This window comes from Bos javanicus, chromosome 12, assembly GCF_032452875.1.
Source record: "Bos javanicus breed banteng chromosome 12, ARS-OSU_banteng_1.0, whole genome shotgun sequence".
NCBI lineage: Eukaryota > Metazoa > Chordata > Mammalia > Artiodactyla > Bovidae > Bos > Bos javanicus.
In genome coordinates this window covers 32,934,160-32,958,421 of record NC_083879.1, presented here as the reverse complement: position 1 = coordinate 32,958,421, position 24,262 = coordinate 32,934,160, and the positions used below count along the sequence as shown (strand labels likewise).

General features: G+C 44.4%; 1 protein-coding gene across 4 annotated transcripts in view; it reads left to right on the top strand.

Annotated features, from left to right (window-relative positions):
* WASF3 (WASP family member 3) overlaps positions 1-21,969 on the top strand; it is an 80,507-nt gene extending 58,538 nt beyond the window's left edge. For 3 of the 4 annotated variants that reach the window (XM_061434915.1, XM_061434914.1, XM_061434916.1), the window contains 7 exons: positions 1,620-1,754; positions 3,808-3,961; positions 7,851-7,968; positions 11,824-11,999; positions 16,043-16,306; positions 17,741-18,108; positions 18,902-21,969. In XM_061434915.1, coding sequence (XP_061290899.1) covers positions 1,620-1,754; positions 3,808-3,961; positions 7,851-7,968; positions 11,824-11,999; positions 16,043-16,306; positions 17,741-18,108; positions 18,902-19,059 — 1,373 coding nt within the window. In that variant the 3' untranslated portion in view covers positions 19,060-21,969. Of the gene's footprint in view, positions 1-1,619; positions 1,755-3,807; positions 3,962-7,850; positions 7,969-11,823; positions 12,000-15,066; positions 15,234-16,042; positions 16,307-17,740; positions 18,109-18,901 lie in introns of all 4 variants that reach the window. The other variant, XM_061434918.1, reaches the window with a different exon arrangement.
* Positions 21,970-24,262: the final 2,293 nt, after the last annotated feature.

The window sequence follows — 24,262 nt, the reverse complement described above, 5'->3', positions numbered from 1 at the left end:
CTCTTCTTCCGGGAAGGTTCAGGCTCTCTTCTCTTTTGAGTGATAAGTTGATAGAATATGCAGATAAAACCAATGCATCTTATACCCGTCACAAAAATTAAGTCAAAATGGATCGTAGACCTAGATGTAAAACAATGAAATTCCTCAAAGATAGCAAAGGAGAAAATCTAGATGACCTCGGATATGACTGTGACTTTTTAGATACGGTACTAAAAAGGCATGACAGTGAAAGAAATAATTGATAAGCTGGACTTTATCCAAATTAAAAACTTATGTTCTATAAAAGATATTGTGGAGAAGGCCAACAACTGGGAGAAGATGTTTCCAAAAGACATAATCTGATAAAGGACCATTATCCAAAATATATCCAAAGAACTCTTAAAACTCAGCAATAAAAAACATAAACAACTTGTTTGAAAAATGGGCGAAAGATCCGAACAGACCTCTCACTGGAGAAGATGTGCAGATGGCAAACAAGCCCATGAAAAGATGCTCCACATCACAGTCTTCAGGGGAACGCAGCTTAAAACAAGATAAAACACACCTATCAGAACGGCCGAAACATAAAACACTGACAGCACCAGGCGCGGACGAGGGTGGAGAGCAACAGGAGCTCTCGTTCATTGCTGGTGGGAACGCAGGATGGTCCAGCCACTCTGGAGGACGGTTTAGCCGTTTCTTAAAGAACTAAACGTACTCATGCCGTAGCATCTAGCACTCATGCTCCTTGCATGCTTGCTGCTGCTGCTGCTAAGTCGCTTCAGTTGTTTCCAACTCTATGCGACCCCAGAGACGGCAGCCCACCAGGCTCCCCGTCCCTGGGATTCTCCAGGCAAGAACACTGGAGTGGGTTGCCATTTCCTTCTCCAATGCACCTTGCATGCTTAGTAGGCAGTTATTAAATGTTTGTTGAGTGAGTAAAGGAATGGTGTTAGGATTTGGAAATTGAGTGAAAGCAGATACTGATTCCGATCTTGTGAAATTTTCAGAAATGTTATTAATTACACTTTAAGGAAGATGGGAGGTATGTCTCGAACTCAAGGGAAAGAAGAGATCTGTACAGAAACGTTTAACTCAGAATTCAACATACTGACTTTTAGGGAGGGCCAGAGTTAGCATTGTATACCTAGATTTTGAAATATGAATTAGAAGAATTTAATGCCATTGGAAGTGTGAGGCACTGTATAAGATATCTGACGTTGCTGATTGTGAATGAGGTTAAAACCCTGAATTTAGAAGCCAACATGATTTGTTGAATCAAATTTGTTTACTTGGGAAGTAAAAGGAAAGTTCAGGTCCTGAACTGTGTATGCATAAAGCATGCAAAATGAGAGCTAATTTTTTCCCAAAGAAGCTTAATTTAGTGGGAAGCAACTTGGTGGGGTCGGAAAGCTCATAGTAAAAATTCTGTATTATCTGGGTCATTTAAAAATCCTACAACTTGGGGAAACTTTCAGATACATGTGAGTATTCCTAATAAATTTTGAAAAATCCTACAGGCCTTTGATAGTGATGCATTTTGTGATGATTTGCACAAAACCACACGTGTGGAGGTTGGCGCTGGGCTTGGGTGAGAGTGTGGCCTCTGACAGGCGGCCTTCTGTTGGTGCCTTCTGCAGGCAAACATGCTGAGGACATATTCGGAGAGCTGTTCAACGAGGCCAACAACTTCTACATCCGCGCAAACTCTCTGCAGGACAGGATTGATCGCCTCGCTGTCAAGGTCACCCAGCTGGATTCCACGGTGGAAGAGGGTAGGTCATCCCTGGAGAGTGATGCTGAAGGAGGGCAGGGAGTCACCCTGCTGCTTCCTCGAGGTCGTGCGCTCATCCTTCATCTCGTCTTTTCCTAGAAGAAAAGCAGGGGGGAAAACCCACAGCGCAGGGTTACTTAGTAATTAAGAGTCACATCTGGTCTACCTTGTGAACCACACTCAATTTGTAAATAAGCGACACACGCAGTATTTGTTTTAAAGGACTCTCTGGATGCATTCAGTGTTAGAAGTCCTAATGGAGGTTACTGGTAGTTATTGGAAAGATACTTTCTTACCGGAAAAATCACAGACTCACTCCAAAGATACTGTCCAGCTAAGAGAGCCCTGTACCCTCTGCCCCGCTTAGGACCGATTATAAGTAATTGAGCTGATCCTGCTGACTTAATTGCCCAGAAATGAAGGGCTTCAGGCCTCTGAAACAAAGTTAATATCCACAGGTGCTGTGAAGTTAACTGATGGTCATTTTGATGACGTTCCCTGAAATTGGGATAGTTTCAAAAAAAATTAAAATTCAACAATCCCTTAAAAAATTTTTCGCTTTTTGTCTCTTTCAAATAAAAGAGTATTTTGGGGGGGAAAAAACTATCCCCCCAAATCAAGATGTGCCATTTTATATTTACTTTGAAGAAAACACTCAAATTAAAAATTATTTTTTCCTTTATATAGGCAGTTACAGTTTCCCTCCTGGCATTAAAATGATCCTAGCATCTTATTTTTCTACTAGGCCTTCAATAGCAGTATTAATAAAAACTGAAAGTTTTTTTTAATGTAGTTATTTATGAAATTCATCCCTCATCACTCAAAAAAACATGTTTTCTTATCTTCAGATCTGTTTCAAAGGTCAAAATTAGATTAGTGAACTAAAAATTTAACAAGTGTAGAACATTGAGACTTTAATATTTGTTATGAACATTCTTACTTTTCCAACAGAAAGTAGGAAGTTAGAGATGTGCTCTTTTTAATTTAATTTTAAAATGTGTCTTTTATTTAAAAGGAAACGTTTGAATAGCTACTGGGTCTATTCAGACAAGGAGTTTTAATATTTTAAATCAATCATATACTTTTCAAATGGTATAAAAAATGATTTTAAAAATATTTGTCTTTATTCAGCTTTTTGTTGACTCTTGCAGTTGTGATGCTTGTGATAAACTTTACCCTGGAAAAGGTTAGCATCGTGAGATTCTACAGCACATTTTATATAGCCTTACATTCCCTTCCCAATCAGTATTCTCCCTTAAGACTTTCCTTGGTGGATATTCCTATAGAAGAATCCTTGACCAAGTCAGGAAATCTATACTCTGTGTGATCCTGCCACTCCGTTGGGCAATCTTGGAAAGGTCATTTAACACCCCTGACCGTCAGCCTCATTGGTCCAATGGGTGAATGTGCCTGTACACCCACCTCAGAAAGTCATGTCCAGGTCAGATGAGTTGATACCTGAGATGCAGTATGCCATTCAGACTCAAGAAATGAGTGTAAATAGCCTGCTTCTCTCAGACTCCTTAGTGCAGATTTGTATCATGCTGCATAATTTTCAGAAGTCTAGGTGTGCTGAAAAGCTTTACCATTTCTCCTTAATATTACTGTCAGAAAAACTTAATACACTTTCTACATTGGTGTATTTTTTGCAGACGTATTAACTGTTTGAATGGTTCCCCTCCCCCTGGATACCCCGAACCTTTGTGTTTACATACCTATTACACTCATAACTTTATCCCTGTGTGGTTTCTGAGAAATGCTATTTAAGTAAAGAATGATGCACTCATAATTAGGCTCAATGAAATCATTATATTGCCACAAAAGAAGGAAAGACATGATTTATAGAGATTACTGTTGTTTATCAGAGGGAGTTGTGCATACTAGTAAACATGATTTTAAATGAACAATAGTAGGTACTATTATTCTGCTAGAATAGATGTTATGTATTCGGCTATTCTAGGAGATGTTTATGATTGTGAATCAAATTATACTTGTTTCTAAACGGTTCAAAATATTTCCACATAACCCGACTTGGGGGACTTTTCTCTAAACAGTGTCACTACAGGATATCAACATGAAAAAGGCTTTCAAAAGTTCCACAGTCCAAGACCAGCAGGTGGTTTCAAAGAACAGCATTCCTAATCCTGTTGCTGACATTTACAACCAGAGCGATAAACCGCCTCCTCTGAACATCCTTACACCGTACAGGTAGGTCTTCTGTGTGCAGGTGCGTCCCCAGAGCCTCTCAGGTAAGTAAGTTGAGAGAGGTGGGCAGTGTGGTGAAAAGATCTTTTCAGACTTTGAGAATAATTACTGCAGTGTTACCCAGGATGAAATTGGGCTTCCCAGGTGGCACAGATGGTAAAGAACCCTCCTGCCAATGCAGGAGAGGCAGGAGACACAGGTTCGATCCCTGGGTCAGGAAGATGCCCTGGAGAAGGAAAAGACAACCCACTCCAGTGGGTTCTTGCCTGGAGAATTACATGGACAGAGGAGCCTGGCAGGCTTCAGTCCTTGGGGTCACAAAAGAGTCGACTCGTAGCAGCTCAACAACAAAAACAACCACGATGACATTAGTGATTTACAGAATTTCTAAAGTTTGAGTATTTCAAAATACAGATAAGCTTACCAAGGGAAGTGTGAGCTCTGATGTTAGCTTTCAGATGCAGATATCGTGAGTAGAAGATGGCACATTACATAGTAATGGTGTGTGATTGTGTTGATCCTCACGTTCAAAGTCAAGTTTAAAGGAGTTGCATAATTCATCTCTAATGCAGCCAAGTACCTGTCTCAGCATTTCAGCCCCGCAGACATGTGTTATTTAATTCAGAAACATGTGTTCTGCAGTGTTGGGTTTTCTAAGAGTGAATATAGAATCAAGAAGGTATCCTTTCATTTGAATTGGTAGGACACTCTATCAGGACCAAACTTCCTAGAAAAAGAACGAAAAATAAACTGTACAAAAATTATTATGAAGACACTAAAAATGCTCTTTAGAACTCCTCTCCGACCTGCTGCCGCGTCACTGAGTTCTTTCCTGTTTCCATGTATTGGGTTGGCTAACAGGTTCATTTGGGTTTTTTGGAACAGCTACAGGAAAACCCGAACGAACTTTTTGGCCTACCCAGTAATTCTCTGTTCGTCCCCATCTCTCACCCCCTGTAGAGCTCGCTCCTCAGCCTCTGATGAGCTTAGACTGGTGGGGGTGATCCTCGCAGCCCCCCAGGATTAGCTCCACTGGGTGGTGCCCCCACCTTCCTGAATTCACTGAGTCCTCCACATCCGTTACTGTTCTCCTGGGTCTGGTAGCCCTTCTCAGGCAGTGCCCAGGGGTTCTCTTGGTCTGAATTCCTGTCCTTTCTCGGGGTCCAAAAGGAGATGTTTGGATCCATCCTTTATTGCAGCTCTACTGGGAAAGTAGTCGTTCAGACTGCATCCCTTTCTTCAGCATGGACAGAAAGATGCTCCAGGAAATGAAATAGGGATTCCATGGAAGCTGTGATGGGAGAGGATCAGGATACCACATTTTTCTATGAAACAAATGTATGTTTCTGGAGTCTTTAGATACTCAACTTAAAGATTAATAGTAGTATTGTAAACCTAATTTTTTTTTTACCTTTTTAAAATTTATTTTTAATTGAAGGATAATTGCTTTATAATACTGTGTTGGTTTCTGCCGTACATCAACATGAATCTGTCATAGGTGTACACATTTCCCCTCCCTCTTGTACCTCCGTCCTGCCTCCCGCTCTGCTGTATATAAAATAGATAGCCAGTGGGAATTTGTCATGTGACTCCGGGAACTCAAACCGTGGCTCTGTGACAAGCTAGAGGTGAGATGGGATGGGAAGCCTAATGCTTTAACTTGTGAATTTGCTTTTGTTCAGCAGACATTTTTCTGGGGGCAATTTCAGCTTTATTTATTCCAGAGCCAGAGAACTTACTAAAATTTTCCTAAGAAACCTCACTAAATATTTTGTTATAAAGGAAAAAAGAAACCCAGAAAACTCAATGAACCACTCATATTTGACTAATCAAGATCATGATAAATATTTGTGGTGGTTAAAATTTTTAATTGCATAAAATAAATTGATGCTCATATATATTGTGTATATTCAGTTTTATAGAAAAGAAAAATATCTTTTAATAGTGTGTTTAAAAATAGTCATGCCAACTCAAATCTACTTTTTATTAATGCAGAAATATTTTGGTAGGAAAAAACACAAACTTTTGCAGTTGGATTTACATATGACAGTGACAACACAGTTTTAAATAAGTACAGTGTGACTGAAAAGTCAAGTGTTTAGTTGCAATAAACATAGAATATTTCTGCTTGTATTCTGGTGTCAAGGTTAACGTTTGCTTAAGTTATTATACATATTTGTTCCATTAAGTAGTAACTCCTCATCAAAGTATTAGCTCCACTTTTGAAAAAAGAAGATGCATTTTATACATTTTAAAATTGCAGCAAGTTGCTGCTCAGTTTTTCTATGTCCTCAACTATATTGACAACCTAGTAGTATCTTAGGGCAATAGTTTATATTTTTCACAACAATGTTTTCAGTAAAATCCCAGTAATGCAGGTTGCTTGTCACTAGGAAATTGGGAAGAGAGAGGATTTTAAATAACTAAAGAATTGAAGTACAGAGTGGATTGTGCTGGTTTGTTAGCGACTTCCAGGCAGAGAATTGCCAGATCACCCTCCTGAGAGCCTGGCTTATCATTTGATGCTGAGAAGCTTAGAGAACCCGGCATAGCAGGGACTTCAAGACTAGTTTCCCTCAAGTAATTCATGTCACTTTGTTTGACTACTGGGCCACAAACTCTTTACTTATTTCTCTGATTTTTTTTTTCTTTCTCTGTATGCCTCAAATGACTAATTGAAATGCTGTCTTTAAGTGAAAATGTTTTGCTTCCTCTTGAAGGTAATATATAGGTCACATACTGTTTTTAAAGCATTAGCAGATAGAGTGTTCACTTCTTAACATGATTATTTTGAGCTTTGCTGTCTATTGATGTATATTACAACTTTGGGTCCACGTCCATGTTGGCTGCATTTTATTGACTTTGTGATGAATGAGTAGCATATAAAGACTTGAAATATTTTTTAATATATAGTAATTATAGCAGTTCTTGAAAACTAAATAGCTGCAAGTGAATTTTCTTTGTGAATTACTTCCATTTAGAACCCTGGAGAAGGGAATGGCAACCCACTCCGGTATTCTTGCCTGCAGAGTTCCATGGACAGAGGAGCCTGGTGGGTTACAGCCCCAGGGGTCACAACATGACATGACTGAGTGACTAAGACTTTCCATTTGGAAAGTATCTAGGTCACCACTTTCTATCCGAGTTACGTGTATGCACCGTGACTATTCTGCTCCTTTCCTAATTGAATTATAGATGTTGGGCAAACCTGATTTTTAAAAAAAGGCAGAGTGCTTGCTAATTTTTATCCAAATAGCCTTGTTGCTCCAGAATAGAAGTGAACATATATGTGCTAAGAGATCCATCCATCTCTATATGTAGCCCCCATTAGAATAAACAGAACATACCTTGAAATAATTGTGGTATTAAATATTGCTGTTTATGAGCCATATTGTGATTTTGGGGTAGCAGTTTTCTAAATCTAAATATGCAAGAGTAGTTTTTACTTAATTATTCTAGAAAAAACTGCTGTTACTGCATGTTCACACATTTTTTTCAAATAAGAAAAATTGGGAGACTTCAGAGAGTATAGGATAGTTCAGATTCCTCATGCAGATGTTATCTCGTGAGTTTAAATGAACATTAATAATCACCCCATATGTGCGACCGCATAGACGGCAGCCCACCAGGCTCCCCCATCCCTGGGATTCTCCAGGTAAGAACACTGGAGTGGGTTGCCATTTCCTTTTCCAACACATGAAAGTGAAAAGTGACAGTAAAGTCGCTCAGTCTCGTCCGACCCTCAGTGACCCCATGGACTGCAGCCTTCCAGGCTCCTCCGTCCATGGGATTTTCCAGGCAAGAGTACTAGAGTGGGGTGCCTCTGCCTTCTCTGATATGAAAATATACAACCTTTTTTTTCCCACCTGACTTGTAATACATTGATTTACAGAGATGATAAGAAGGATGGGCTGAAGTTCTATACTGATCCTTCCTATTTCTTTGACCTCTGGAAAGAAAAAATGCTACAGGACACGGAAGACAAAAGGAAAGAGAAAAGACGTCAAAAGGTAAAGAATTCAAGTATGGGAAATGTTCATATAAATGTGTAATTGAGATGCTTGCTTAGAAATTAGAGATTTAAAGATCCGTACATTTTTTTAAACAGTTGAGATGCTGGGTTTTGTGCTGAAGTTTTTCTAGAGGTTGCATTCTTCACATGAAGATACCATTCAATCTAACACAGTAATACAGTACTACTGGCAGTAAATTCTATTGATTTATTCTCTAAAACTTGCTTTGCTTTCATAAAAGTAGTGGCAAAAATTTCAGTTTTGTCACTGCATTTTATAACTTTTCTCTTGCACTTTCAAATTTCATAAAGCAGTCAACCTTCCATATTAGTTAGAATTATCTGCTTTTGGCATTTTTAACATTATTAATTGTTGGGCTGCCACCTAACTGTAATTAAGACCTTGGTGAGAGAGGTTCGTATCGGATGGAAAAGCATGTGTGGTCAGCACACTGAGAGGATAGTATTTCCTGAAAATGAGCTGCTTCCCTTTGGTGGGGTGGTCGTAGGCAGGAGAACTGAGGCGCCTGCCTTGCAAACACTCTTAGAGCGACAAACCCACCCTCGGGTTCAGGAACTTCTATTTTGAAAATTGTCTCTTTGGGGCCCAGAAATTAGACTTAAATGACTGAAAATCAGTTAATTCTCCAAAGGCAAGTAGTTGCCAAGCCTTTTATATATGAATGATGTTTTAAAAAATGACCATCTAGTGTGTGAGTTAAGAGCTCATTAGCATTTTGTGGGCCGGCTCCCTGGAGGCTTGAGACAACTAGGAGGTGCTGGCGCCGCAGGAGTGACAGTTCAGGATGGAAGAGGACTGGAGACTGGAAGACAGGATTTCAGAAAGGGAGCACGGCAGTCGCAGACTGCAGGTGTGAAACGTTACCTCAAATCCTGGGAGGGAATATCTCAGATTGTCATCTGTGTGCTCTTCTTGGGGTTTCCCAGGGGGCTCAGATGGTAAAGAATCTGCCTGCAATGCAGGAGACCCAGGTTCGATCCCTGGGTCGGGAAGATCCCCTGGAGAACAGCATGGCAACCTGCTCCAGTATTCTTGCCTGGAGAATCCCGTTGGAGCGATTTAATGGGGAATCTTGGAAGGGTTGCTGGGTGTTCAAGTGGAGCAATATTCAAGCAAAGACACTGCTAAGGACTGAAGTGCAGAATGGGAAGATGCTGATCTCTCCAAAGAAGAACGGAGATTTGAAGGCCCATGGCTCTGAATCCCCAAACCTCTTCATGGCACCAGGGCAGAATCCCAAGACTTTACAAGTTCTCTCCTTTAAAGCATGCCTCCTTTCAGATGGCCTCCCAGAATTCCCTCGAAGCAGCAGTGTTCATTTTGGCAAAAATATTTAACTTTTCCACCACTGTTCTTCAGGGGAAAGCAGTCTTGTCGACTGTGTGTGATTACGCTCTGTACAGAATTATTTGTCATTTCCTTGGTGGTTTTGTCTCATCCTGTGTGCCTCAAACACATAAAATTCTGATGAGAATTTCTCCTTCATTCATTTGTATAGTGGTTCTTTTTTGAATGCCTTCTAAAGGCTGTGATGTAAAAGAAAGGACTATCACCCTCATGGAGATGAGAGTTGAGTGGGGGAAACAAACATTAAAAAAAGTCATGCCATCCTCTGGAACTCATAAGGAGGGAAAGAAATTTGACATTTTTAATACAAAATCTGCTTTCTATAGGAACAGAAAACGAGGCAAGGTAGCCTTCATTTCCCAGGATTCTAGAAACCCCAGGAGTCACACTCTTATTTGGAACAGACAAGCCCATGGGAAGGAAGAATTAGTTTAGAAAATTTGGGGAGAAGACATCCGTTGTTTCTGAACATGAAATTTCCTTCGTTTGCTGGTGTAAAAACATTTTTTTAAGTCATGCAAATAACGACGTTGGTGTCAGGCTGAAGTTGCAGAGCTGGAAAGTGAGGGATCGGGTGGCTTTGTCGGGGGTGGGCAGCAGGAGGCGAGGTGACCGTTGGGGAGGATGTGGAGAGGGGAGGAGGTCTGTCCCTGAGATGCAGATAGAAGAGGCTGGCTGAGCGGAGTGTGTGCGTGGAGGTGGTGGGGCTTCAGGATGGAGCAGCGTTCTAAATAGCAGCAGCTGAGATCATCCAGGTGTAAAAAGGAGCTGGGGACAGCCTTGGGGTCTTCATGTAGGCGGCGTAGCCAGGTGCAGATGTGTCAGGGTCAGTGTTACATCATAGTCAGCTTATGTGTGTGTGTGTGTGTGTCGGCCGTGCATTGATGGGTAGATTGGAGGCTGAGCCATTGTAAAGAGAGTGGCAGATACCACCACACTTGTCCCTACCCGCTCAGCATTCATCTCTTAAAAGTAAGGGTGATAGCTATTAATTAGTCGAAGACAGTGACTCTCAAGCAGGAGGTATGTTGGAATCCAGAGAAATCTCCCTCCTTTTCTTTCTCTTGATTTTAAAAGCATTCAGACAGTACACACCAGTTGTAAAATGCCCAACCCATCCTGAAGTAAACACATGTGTTTAGAAAATTTGGAGGTGAGTGTCTCCCTTTCCCAGGCATAACTGCCCTCTGGTAACAGCTGTGCATTCATAATACAGGTGTACAATAGATACAGACATATCCATATCATGATATAATAAAGATGTACTTTGTTCTTCTTAATAGTTGTATTATATTCCAAAGTTTGGATACTTCATGAGCTATTTACCAGTTAATGAATTAATGAGTATTTAGGTTGCTTCCAAACTGTCCCTGATACAGCACTGGAGGGGTACCTGTACTCAGGTACAAGTATTTCTTCAGGGTCAGTTCCCAGCAGTGCAGTGTGGACTTAAAATTTTGAAAGGTGCCACCCTCTTGCTCTTGACCCTCTCAGGACTGGACCAGTTTATGCCCCTAACAGGACTCCTCCAGTTGTGAAGATTATCGCTATTGTTATTAGGCATTATCTTTATTTATTTAAAATTTTAAAATGTAGTTTTTAATGGTTCCTTTCCATTGACAGTTGGGAGTTCAGCTTGGGTGAGATCGCAATCCCCATGAGGGCAGACACCTGTCCTCTCTTGTTTTCCATTCATACCTTCCGGGCTTGGCAGGTGCCCCAGCCATAGTGAACATCTTGTTACCTGGATTTGTTCATTGCAGAGCCACGTGTGGAGGGGCTGTAAGGGGGGCGTAGGACTTAAAGGCTCATAGATCGGTTTCCCGAAGATCATCAGATTTCACGAGGGGAGCAGGAAGGACATATAAACACATATGGAAGTAGGGTCCTCACCTTTAAAAAAGCACCTGCATAGAACCCAAGTTATTTATTGAAGACATTTTTACTGGCAAAGTAGATCTGGAGCAGGAGTGAGAGGGAAGGTAAGTTCTTAACCTTGTTTTTAGTTTGTGTTAAGCTAGTTGCAGGGTTCACTCAAATATTCTGAAATAATCCTTTTGAAACTGAACACTTAAAATTATTTTGTGACAGATAATTACACATTAACAAGTCAGAGCAGTATAAGGGTGGGAAACGATGTCTCTGGAGCAGGCCGGTATTTCATGTGTATAAAATAGATCTAGAAGTATCGTACACTGAAAAGAAGCTAAATCTTAGTGAGGTGAGAATTCTTGACCAAAAATGATGGTAAGCAACTCTTGAAACTGCAGCACAGTAACTTTTACTTGTTGGTGTTAAATCAGTGTCTGTTCTCTTGGTTGGGTCTGAGTTGGGCGAGGGTGTTAGGAGGTTCTCGACCCGGGAGTGATGGAAAGGGGCCCGCCCTGTCTGCACCCCAGGCTCACTGCTGCCGTGGCAACCGCACTAACCTGCTCTTTTCCTTCCCTCTGTCTCGGCACGCTTGCCTTCCTCCTTGGACGTCAGGAGCAAAAGCGTATAGATGGCACAACCCGGGAGGTGAAAAAGGTTAGAAAAGCCAGAAACAGGCGCCAAGAATGGAATATGATGGCGTATGACAAAGAGCTTAGACCTGACACCAGGTTATCACAGAGCGCACACCACGGAGCGTCTTCTGAAGGATCCTTGTCCCCAGACACTAGGTGTGTGTATGTGTGTGTGTGTGTGTGCGTGCGCGCGTGTGCATGCGTGCGTTGTGAGGGTGAGCGGGGCTTGGCTTCCCTGTAAGTGGAAGCGTAGCACGGCTTTGTGTTTATATGGACCACAGTGTGTTTCCAAACTTTCCCTAAAGATGAGTGTTGCATATGTTTTGAGTTTGAAATAATACCTTAGTTTTGTTTGGTGTTGGGTTACTTTGCATCATTTTCCATCTGTGACTTCACTTAATCATTCTACTAATCAAGATGTACTATTTTAACCTCGATTCTGAATTTGGGCTTAGTACCTGCCCATAACTGGCATTTTCATTTTGATAATCATTTCATTCTTTCTCTGCCTCTTTTGCTTAGAATTTTGCTTTTCCTTTGCCACTTGGTATCTGAAATGATTGGTAGCGATTGATGTGATCAAGGAATAACTTCATTGTTCTTCTTGATAACCTTTCCAAAAGGGATGAACAAAGTTTCCCCCCGCCCCTTTCAGTTTGCTAATCTTACGTATTCTAATTGCAGGAGGAGAATTCTCTTAGGAATTTAAGAATTGTTAGCAATTCAGTAAAACTGTTTTCTTGCAGATGTGAAAGACATGGTCACTAAGCAGCATCTATCCCAAAAGGGCTTCACTGGACAGGAAGAACTGACCAGTAATTGTAATTTACAGTTAATTTCGTATTTCTGCTTCTGTAAAGGTGGGCTCTTCCATCGGCATTTAAAAACGTGAATAGAGGATTCTTACATCAGCAGTAACCTGGACCTTGCAATAAATCTGTGTTTTAAGAAATGCGTATTAACCTCCGTGTTTAGCTCAGACTAATGTACAGAAGATGCTTAGTGCTCGGTGGGTACAGTTCCCATAAATACACTTCCCCACAAGGGCTGCCGGTCACTGACTGACGCAGGGTCTAGATTTTTCTGTACAAGCTGTTATCAGGTAATGATCTGACAATTCCTGGAGCTTTAACTGAGCTGTAGCCTCAAGTTTTAGTCTTGTGTCAGTTTATCTCTGTAGAAAGTAAGACTGAAGATACACTTCCGCTCATAGTTCTTTGGGTGAGAAGTATGTGAACTTGACAGCTCCCAGGATGTCATATCTGCTGCTCGGTTTTCTCCAGCTAAGCTCTGACTGTTTATTCGTGCAAAATGTACACTTTGTAATAATCCATACATAAGTCTTTCCATAGGTACAGATGGAAAAATGAGTTTTTAAAAATCTTTCAGTTGAATTAATTGATATTCATTCTGGAATCTGAGATTAGATGTGCCATGCTGGGTATAAAATTGATGGATTATAGCCCTTAAATTATTTTGGATACTTTTTATTTTATGAAAGTATAACAGTTTTCTTATTATAAAATAAGATTAAATTTTTATATTTGGAAAAAATTATTCATAATCTTATTACCAGAGAAACCACTGTTTTTGTATTTTAGTGTATTTCTCTTTTTGGTCTTTTTTCTGTACATGTGTATATTTTTTACTTAATGAAATTGAAGTCTGCCCTGTGTTATTTACCTTTTGATTTTATAATGTCTCATATTCCTGGGCTTCTCTGGTAGCTCAGAGAACAAAGAATCGCCTGCAGTGTGGGAGACCTGGGCCAATCCCTGGGTTGGGAAGAGCCCCTGGAGAAGGGAATGGCTACCCACTCCAGTATTCTTGCTGGAGAATCCCTTGGACAGAGGAGCCTGGTGGGCTACAGTCCATGGGATTGCAAACAGTCAAACGCAACTGAGCGACTTTCACACGTTCCTGTTTTAAGTGTTATTTAGAAACGTGGTTTTTAATGGATGTACTCAGGGTAACTGAGGGAAATTTGAGCATTAAGTTTGATGGTATGTATATACTTTATTCTTGTAAGTAATACATTTTCAGCTCATCACACAAACTAATGATAAGTTTTCACTCTCTTTGTAGATCATCAGGAATGGTTTGATTCTAAGCATACGTTTAGGATGGGCCTTGATCAAATGCTTGTCCCTGGCTCCCCACATCAGTCGGGAAGCAGGGTGCCCCCCGGCCCCTGTGCTTCCCCCTTCCTCGCCCTGTTCTGGGTGTTGCAGCTGCCTGACCCTGGGTCGCAGCCACTCGACCCTGCCCTCCCGAAGAACCCCGAGGGCTTCATTTGCTTCTCCCACTGAGTCTCCACTGCTGACACTTCCTCCTGTCCCATCTTTTCTTCACTCTTCCACATTCTCTTTCCCCTAACAGATAACTCCTGGTGCCCCTGCAGCTTCAGGACCACCCGCCCGGGCTCACACGAGTGCCATGTCTCCTGGGGCTGATTCTGCCTTCCTGTTGGGGGGTCCTTTTTGTTCAGCAGTCACCCTCCTTCTCATCTCTTGTCCAGCCTACCAGTGTCCCTTGAACAGGGGCAGTGACACCTCGAGTGACCAGTCAGCCCCCTCTCCACTCCACCCCACCACCGTCACAGAGCCCTGCCCCCCAGGCTCTCCTGCTGTAATTCCCGACATTGGGCATGCCCTGCTCGCATCTGTCCTCCATCCAGTTTTGTCCTCCATTGCCTCCATTTGGCCCTCCATCACCCCGAACCTTACAGAACAGAGCTCTGAATCGTGCCATGATATTTCCAGCCCCGGCTCCTTACCCCATCAGAAGCACTCTGTAGCCTGTAGATAAGTTTGTTTCCATTTGAAAGTTGTACCCCGGCTATGACACAGTTACCCACACGGGGCCACGCTCCCATCATCAGGGAATCCAGAGTTTCAGGTATCTACATTTTTAAAATACGCTAAAACTAAGAACAGGTCAGATTCTTCCCCCACTGAAAATATTTTTAACTCCCTTGCCAACAGTTGGCATAGTTCAAAAGACAGTCATATGCACACCATAATGTACAGTTCATACTGTACATGAGGGAAAAAGGAAGTGAGTTACAAATTATGTTTATATTGAAATTAGGGAAGAGAAAAGGAAAAAAAAACCAAAAACAGTAGTCTTTTGCCATTTAGAGAACTTTTCTGTGCAGTGATGTCCTGGGGAAGCTGCTGTCTGAATTCCAAAGACCCGACGTGTGTTTGCCTCTTCCCTTCAGAGAGAGAGACACAAGCTGAATCCCAACAGAAGCCAGCAAATAAGTGTGAGAAAAGTCAGGACCAGAAGAGAAGAGTGGGAGAGAAGGAAGATGGGCATTGAGTTCATGAGTGACGCGAGGAAGCTGCAGCAGGCGGGGGGCGCGGCAGAGCACAGGACGCCCGCCGGGTTTGTGCTTCCGCTTGCTCCGGTCCCCGCCCCCACGGCCCCCTGCTTCGGCGTCACGAGAGGATGCTCTGCCCTGTACTGACCACACGTCCCATAACCCGGGTGACTAACGCCCTGCGGCACTGCCCAGCCCTTCCCGCCCCCAGCGGTACCCCCAGGGTCCCAGCATTCTTCTGAACTCTGCCAACTAACACGGAGACGCGTGCACCCTTTCAGAGTTTCTCTCTCCCGCAAGCCTTGGAGGCAGCAAGAGGGCTTCTGCCTGCGGCACTGTGTTCCTTCTCTCTCTTTTGGCCATAAATACATCTCTCCTGTTCAAGAAAACTACCACTCACCTCATTCTTGACTTCTTTCTCTGTTCTTGCCGTTCATTTTTTCCCCCCGATTCATCTACCATTTGTTAAGGTCTAGTTATACGCTCTCAGTTTAATCGCCGCTGAAATCTTCCACCTTGGATGCCGTTTTCAAGTTCAGCGCCCTGTCTTGGAGGCTCCTGTCTTACAAACGTGTCCGCTGCGATGCTGTGAAGGGGGCTGTGCTGTCTGTCGCTTGTCCGTCTGTCTGACAACGCACTTCACAGCTGTGGCTCTGAAACCTCGTAACCCTGGAGCTTTGCCGCTAAAGTCATGATTGCATTGTGCTTGGAAGCTCTTGTGGGCCTCGACCTTGTCGATAGTACAGGGAATAAGCGTGTGATTTCTGTGCCTTGCCGTGTTCTGATTTAAATGTACGCTGATGCCTGGTGGCCGGGGTGGGGGAAGTCTTCTTAACTGACGCCACTTTCTCCCACCCCTGGCTCTGGCCCGCAGGTCCCATGCATCGGATGTCACGGATTACTCGTACCCGGCCACCCCCAACCACTCTCTGCACCCGCAGCCTGGGACCCCTTCCTACGGAGCAGGTGACGCCCCGTCCCACGGGCCGGCAGCCCAGGCCCCCGAGCACGAGTTCCGGCCCCCGTCAGCCTCCGCCCGGCACCTGGCCCTGAACAGGCCCCAGCAGCCCCCACCACCCCCACCGCAGGCCACGGAGGGCCCCCAGGCCCCCGCACCCATGGCCCCAGCCGACTACGGGTAAATACCCCATCTTGGGCTCACTCTGGGGCTCACCATTGCATGGGGGTCTTGCGGGTGGGTGATGAGGAATTGTCACTGAATAACCTGGAGAAGGAAATGGCAGCCCCCTCCAGTATTCTTGCCTGGGGAAGTCTATAGACAGAGGAGCCTGGTGGGCTACAGTCCATGGGGTCACAAAGAGTCGGACATGACTGAGGGACTAACACTGAACACTGAGCCAAACTCTGGAGGCTAGGATGCAGCCAGGAATGAGCGGGTGCAGATACCACCCGTTATGAGAAACTCTGTTAGGAAAGGCAGGGTCACGCCGCTCCCCTTTTATTACACATAAGCCTCAGGTTTGTGTCTATGTTCGTGAACACACATTATCTTTGTGTTTGAATGACCAAGCCAGGGCCTTGGCAAAGGACAACGTGCCAGTTTTGTGAGCGGGTCCCAAATGCTCCAGAGAATCCGAATCTCAAAGGAGACAACGATAATAAGCAACACAGGACTTCTTAGACATGGATGCACGTAGCCCTGGCCTCTGGGCACCCAAATGTCATTCTGCCTCCAGGTCCTGTTGTTCTGTGTCTTTTGGGAAAGGTTCAAACATCTCCTAAAAAAAGATCCTCATGTTAAGGGCTTATTAAGTTAAGCACTGCCTGTATTTTGGTAAGCGGTCTTTTTGGCTTAAGCTCAGTCTTTCAAGAGTTTAGTCCCTCCCAGTTGGCACCCAGGGGATTGAACACATGTTTCCACGGACAGGGTTTTCTCCACTCTGGAGCAGCGAGGGTGGTGCTCTAAACGTACATCCCTCAGCCCCCAGAGGTTTTCTCTCCGACCGCAGGGTCTTAGACGGTCCCTGCAATTTGGTTATCTGTAACTCAGGGTTCCCACAGAGTGTTCTGAGGCTCTGAGTGTCAGGCAGAGAGAGTTTGTGGTCCAGTTGGTTTGGAAAACCCTCAGCTAAATAGAACTCTGCAGGTTTCTTGGCTGGAGGGGTTTTCGAAGCTTTGGGTGTTCTGATGGGCTTTGTGGGCTTTGGGGAATTTCTATGGGGAAGGGATGTAAAATACAGAATTTGCCAATCTGATTGGCCTCAGAACCCTTATAAGACAGATTTCCAAGCACCTTTTCTGAGATGCCCCCGTGTAACAATGCCTTGTCCTGCCTTCTTTATGCTGCAGTCAGCTGTCCAGCGCTCTGCAGACGTCACCTTTTCCAGTGGTTATCATTTGGTGCACGTCAGCAGACCATCTTGAATCCCATCACAGTGACTTGTGATGACCTGTGGTCCAAAGCATGGTTGTTTGCGTCCTGCAGTGTTTCACATGACAGCGTGGGCAGTGTCTTGGGGGGTGGGGGTGCTGTCTCCGAGGTGGGGGATACCCTCTGAGGATGGGACCAGCCATTGCTCTCTAGTGATTCTTTGCTTCCTGTCTCTGACAGGATGCTGCCGGCTCAGATCACGGAGTATTACAGCCCCTCAGGACCCCCACCGCCCCCGCCCCCACCCGTGATCCCCTCCGCACAAACTGCTTTCGTCTGCCCCCTCCAGATGCCCCTGCAGCCCCCCTTCCCGGCCTCTGCCGGATCCGCCTACGCTGGCCCTCCCCACCCTCCCTCCGGTGGGCTTGTGGTCACAGCCCCGCCGCCCCCAGGCCCCCCGCCGCCCCCGCCCGGCCCTCCAGGTGCCGGCTCCTCGCTCTCCTCCTCCCCAATGCACGCCCCTCCGGGGGCCGAAGCCAAGAGGCAGGAGGCTGTGCAGCCGCCCGTCAGCGACGCCCGCAGCGACCTCCTCGCCGCCATCCGGATGGGTGAGTGTCCGTCCCAGGACAGCGGCCCACCAGCCATGGCCTCCTCGGTTTCCAGCAGCTCCAACCTCCACCAGATGGCGTTTAGGAGAGGGTGACAGGAGCCTCGGTTTTTTTTTTTTTTTTAACAGCTGATGTGTTTTTTCAGCACCAAGTAAACACGGTGATAAAGCACTGAGAATTCAGGAAAGCTTTACTTGACTAGGAATAGATTATAAAAACGATCATCAATTAATTGGATCTTCTTTTTTTCACTGCATCTTACTCTAAGGTCAAAAGTATAAATTAAAGAAAATGAGCTCCTGTCAGTGATCTAGTTTTTCAGACTAGTTTTTCATATCTAGGATACGTCTTAGCCTTTTCGTATTTTTAGTTTGATGTGCCAGTGAGCTGCAGGCCGACCAGGAGTATGGTCTTCATGACGGAAACACTCGTGTTGGCACAATTGTCCCAGTACAGGGGGCCACTGGAAACCTTGAAACAGCCTCTGGTGGCCGGTGGCTCCCTGGTTGGGCTGTGCTGCTCTAGAATGTTCTTTCTCGGTGCTGATGTGTGCTGGAATCGTAACTATCTTACATTTCAACACATCACTTAAGGAATGTCACGACTCCTATACATTTTATTTTTTTTCTTGGTCCTGTAACATCTATTTCCCAAGCATTTCCCATCCAGTTTCTAAAACGTTTTATGCTAGCGTCAGTAGGCCAAAAAAAGTCTAATAGGCTTGTTGGTCCATCTCTGTTTAAATCGGAGCGAGCGGAGGGATTGCATTCTGAGCCGCGTCTCGTGTCTCTAGGGATTCAGCTGAAGAAGGTGCAAGAACAGCGGGAGCAGGAGGCCAAGCGCGAGCCGGTGGGCAACGACGTGGCCACCATCCTGTCCCGGCGCATCGCCGTCGAGTACAGCGACTCGGACGACGACTCGGAGTTCGATGAGAACGACTGGTCCGACTGAGACCGGCGCCCAGCAGGCCGGGCCGGGCCGGGGGGAGCGTGTCGACAATGTCAGTGGTCCCAGCACCCAGATAGTGGTATTATAATCCCGTAGCTTAGCCACTTTTGTATCAATAATGTGAGATTGCTTTTGCACATCCAAAACTTCTGGGTTTTTTCAGTATTTACTGTGTAATACTTAAGTGCCACTAAACATAGCAAACCGTGCTGCACACGAGGAAATAATGCTGTAACTATTGCATCGTCCTGAAAACAGCCTCTTGCTTCTTTCTCTCGGCCACAAACGCGTTTAGTGCTGTTTGGGTTCACGCTCCTTAATCTTGAAAATCCTGCAGACTTGCTGTGTGTTTGTGAAGCTGCCTGTTGTCAGGTCTCTGCGAGATTCACGACTGTGCGACAGACCAGTGTCTTCCGATCAGTAAGCGATATTGTTTTCCACTTTTTTTTTTTTTTTAATGTGTTCAGAAGAAGTTGGTTCTCAAGAGAAAGATTTGACAAGTAGGAGACTCAGCTGTCTGAGCTTGCACTGTCATGGCTGGTGGCCTCTGTCTCTCTGGAGGCTCTGCTGAAGAACCTCATTTTCTCTGCTGACCTTGTGAAATGTGAACTTGGCCCTTCTCAGGCAGGATCCCTCATGGGCGTTCATGGAGTCAGTGCTTGCTGGTGGTTTCTGTAGGAGGTTTCAGCAGCACAGTAGGAAGGAAAGTGGAGAACGGCCCTTTTTCCTTTGGTGTCGTCGGGACGGGGGTTGCACTCAGCACCCTTGGCGGCCTCTGGAGCTGGGGAACCAGCCCACACGGACCTGGGAGCAGAGCCCGTACAACCTCTCTCCCAGAACCACGTCCCAGGTGGGCCCACGTGGAGGCCTTGGAGCCACAGAGAAGGCTCCAGGTGGCACCTGGCCCCAACTGATCTTGAGTTCTGAGAGCTTCATTTAGGTGAGAGGAGACTGTCGCATCTTTTTCGCCTTCCCTGGTGCTGTTGCCAGTTAGGGACCCAGCCCTCGAAGCACATGGGTTCCTCTTCCACTCGGTGGTCGGCACACCACCCTTGACCAAGTACCCCAGGGGAGGGTCGACCCTTCCTTGTCCCTTCCCACATGGTGACAGGTGAGCCCGAGCGGGCCTTCCTGTTCCAGACAAACTGCTAGGAAACTTGTGAATGAGAACTTAGATTCTGTAATGCTGGGTGGAGGTGAACTGTTTGTTTGAAAGAAAAAAACACCCCAGGCTTTAATCTCAGGTGTAACTTCACAGATGTACAGACACTTTACCCCCGAGCAGTTCTGACTTCTCTGCTGTGTGCAACTCGGGTCCTAGTGATGCTCAGTTGTGACCAAGGAATCTGTGGCTAAAACAGAGATGTTTGGGTGGATGTAGGGTGTCAGCAGGACCCTGACTGCCGGGGGTGGGGGGTGTGGTTGCTGAGTTCTCCCCAGGAAGCTGCTGCTCCACCATCACGTCTCTGTCCCTGAGGGACACACACGGGCTGTGGAAGGTCCCGGTCATCCTGTAAGGGCTGCCTGATGGGCCTTGAGTCCCCTGGGCTGGAACTCGAGAAGAGCCTCAGATCTGTATGACCCTTGTTTCCAAGCGCCCAGGCCAGGTTGTCTGAGTCTTTTCAGCTAGAACCAGCTGTTCAGGCGCATGCTTGTTGGTGCTCCTCACCACGTTGTGTTGCCTCTGAGTAGTTATAATGAACGCCTCAGTTCCTCTCTTTTAATTTCTCTTTTTCTCCAGTGCAGAGGCCAGCTATGTTGGCATTTTCTTGGGACTTTTACCAGTTGTGGTCATATTTTGTCTTTCTTTACAGTATTTTGTCTTTAGTGTTACTTTTGGATACAGAAGCACCTGTGTCCTTCTAGAACCTATGTTTGATAAATCTTCTTTGTCTCTTTTTTTTGTAATGTCCCTTCTGTCCTCAGGATGGAGAGAATGCATAAAGCTACTATCTGTGTCAGGATTTCTTCTATTTATATCTTATCACAGTAAAATTAGTGGCACTTTATACATATTCATGAGCCTGTTAAGTATTGGTTGTCTTCCTGTAGTTTAATCAACAAGTTATTTTCAACTTGATGTTCTGACCAGTGAAAACGCTTTTGCTCTGATGTGTTATGTAGCCTCTAAGAGAATGGAAAAGGACTAAAATCCATTTTAGATTATTTTTCGCAGTATTTTTCTCAGCACTGATTTATTCTAAAAATGAAATCCAGACTTTTTCTAATACGATAGCACACGAAAAGGAAAAAGTGACTATTTTGAACTGTCCATTTTCATTTTCAAGAAATATTTACGAGAGAAATGGAGAAAAACATTTAAATGCATACTTCCTATCTATGGATTTTACATTTTAAAGTAAGCTCTATGTTGTAAGGTTATTTTTTTGTTTAGTCTAATTTCTTACAAGCTTTTTCTCATGTCATGGATCAGGTAGAGGGATGAGAAGACGACTCAGAACCACCCATTAACTGCACGCATATGATGTAGTCAGTTTTCTGTTGTTTAGCCCTAAAACCATAAGATTTGGTCACTTATGTTTTTCTTCAGTAAAAGTATACTGTTGGAGAATTAGCATTTTCATTTCAGTAAAATTTTAGAATGTCGAAATCTTTTCTGAGCACCACGTGGCTAGATTGTGAAAGTTTTGTAATAATTTGCAGCTGAAATTCACGATACATTTTCATCCATTGAAGACTCATGGGAATGTATCAGCCAGAGTAGCAAGTAATTTTTGTTTTCTAAACAAGAGTCTGTCACCTTGCAGTATTACCAATGCTGTTGTACACTGAATTTAAAGTGGTATTAAAAAAAAAAGAAAACTCCTGGTAAACAATTTTTATCTGTTTGTATATCTTACTATAGATTATGTACAAGTAACATCTAAATAAAATTACACTTTTAACCCTAAACAGTTTTGCTTATTGCAGTGTTGTATGGTTAACCTTTTGGGGTGGGGATAGAAATTGGGGCTTGGTGGGGTTTTTAATTAGCCTTTCCATTATTCCCTGGTGGCTCAGATGGTAAAGTGTCTGACTGTGATGCGGGAGACCTAGGTTCTATCTCTGGGTCCGGAAGATCCCCTGGAGAAGGAAATGGCAACCCACTCTAGTACTCGTGCCTGGAAAATTCCATGGATGGAGGAGCCTGGTACAGTCCATGGGGTCGCAAAGAGTTGGACACAACTGAGCAACTTCACTTTCACTTTCCATTATTAGATAATAAAAGATACTGCTCGGATACCATTTAAATTTCTACACAATTTTTGTGTAGATAAGAGTTGAGGTTGGTTCTGTGAGTGACTTGGGAAAGGACTGGTATAGTTTGAAAGCGCCATTCCCGGAGCAGGAAGCAACCTGCCCAGGATACTCTGGCATCTTAACCACATCTAGTCTCAATTGTAGTGACTGATATTCTGGAGCATTGATAGCTTCTGAGATGCTTCCGTCTACTCCTTAAAATGATCCTTTGAAAGGGGGCATTCTCCCTGTTTCCTGTGGGAGAGAACAGAGTGAAGCTCAGCTGCCGGCCAGGGAAGGTTTCTGATGGACCTGCACCGCACATGGGGTCAGTGCTGCAGGGGATTGTGGCAGCTGAGGTCAGGGGGCAAGAGCAGCCACCTCAGGGGGAGCAGGCTGGCATCCAGGCTCCTGCGGCCGCTGCTCCAAGCTGGCTATCCACGTGCTGTGTTCTGCGAGGACTCTGGTCATCTGTGTGTCTGAGCCCCAGCTCGGCCCCGACTCCTCCACAGCTCCTCATGGAGTGATTGGATAGATGGTGGATTTCCGAGTTACTTTGTTACCAAAAGTTAGCTGTGTGCAATTTTTTAAATATGAAGCATTTTGCCAGGTACTCCGTATTTCCAGCACTTGTCCCTAGATGCCTGGCTCCCACTCTATTTACGTTGCGTCCTCCAGCAGCTGGGCCTCAGCAGGACAGGCAGGGGCATCATATTTACTGTTCCAGCCTGTTTGTCAAGCAACAGCGCCTGGCGCTTCATAGGGGTCCGTACATATTTATTGACTAATTTACTTACAGAGCTTCATCAGAAAGGGAGTCTTCATCAACACATATTTGAAGGCTTAAGAAGAAGGTAAATGCAATAACCTGTGTGAAACACAGAACTGTGCCGGACGCCTAGCTGACAGAGGGGACTGTTAGCCATCGGCATCTGCAGGCCACTTACTTGCTAGAGACAGAAACAGGGCAGTCTCTGCCCTCAGGGAGCGTCTCATCTAAAGAGACGACGGTAAATGCTGTCACATCCTTAACTGGGATTTTCTTTGTATTTATTCTGCTTGGGTTCACCGATCTTGAATCTGTAAAGGTATGTCTTTCATGAAATTTGGGGACTATTTGGGCATAATTTTTTAGATACATTTTCTGCCCCTTTCCACACTTACCTTCTTACCCCTCTGTTACAGGCAGACCTTGTTTTATGCTTTGCTTTATCGCTCTTTACAGATGATGCGTTTTGTTTCAAGTTGAGGCTCTGCAGCACCCCTGCCTCAAGCGCGCCTGCTGGTGCCATTTTTCCAGCAGCGTTTGGTCACTTCATGTTCTGTGTCACTCTTGGGTAATTCTCTCAATATTTTAGACTTTTTCATGGTGCGTTACAGTGATGTGTGATCAGTGATCTTTGTTGTTACTGTTGTAATTGTTCTGGCTTTTTTTAGCAATAAAATATTTTTAAATTAAGGTAAGTACATTGTTTTTGTGGACATAATTCTATTGCACACTTTAATAGACTACAGCATGTGTAAACATGACTTTCATAAACACTGGGAACACACTGGGAAAATTCATATGACTTACTATCTTACAAGGGATGTGAGGCCAAACCTGCAGTGTCTCTGAGGTCTGCCTGTCTACGTATGTTAGACCTTTTAGTGCTGGCCCACAGTTGCCTGGGACTGTTTCAATTTTAAAAGTTTCTTTCTCTGTGTTTTGCAGGTTGGATAATTTTTATGTATCCGTCTTCAGTTTCACTGAGTCTTTATCGGTCATCTATAATTTGCTCTTGCTGCTGCTGCTACTGCTGCTAAGTCACCTCAGTCGTGTCCGACTCTGTGTGACCCCATAGACGGCAGCCCAACAGGCTCCCCCGTCCCTGGGATTCTCCAGGCAAGAACACTGGAGTGGGTTGCCATTTCCTTCTTCAATGCATGAAAGTGAAAAGTGAAAGTGAAGTCGCTCAGTCATGTC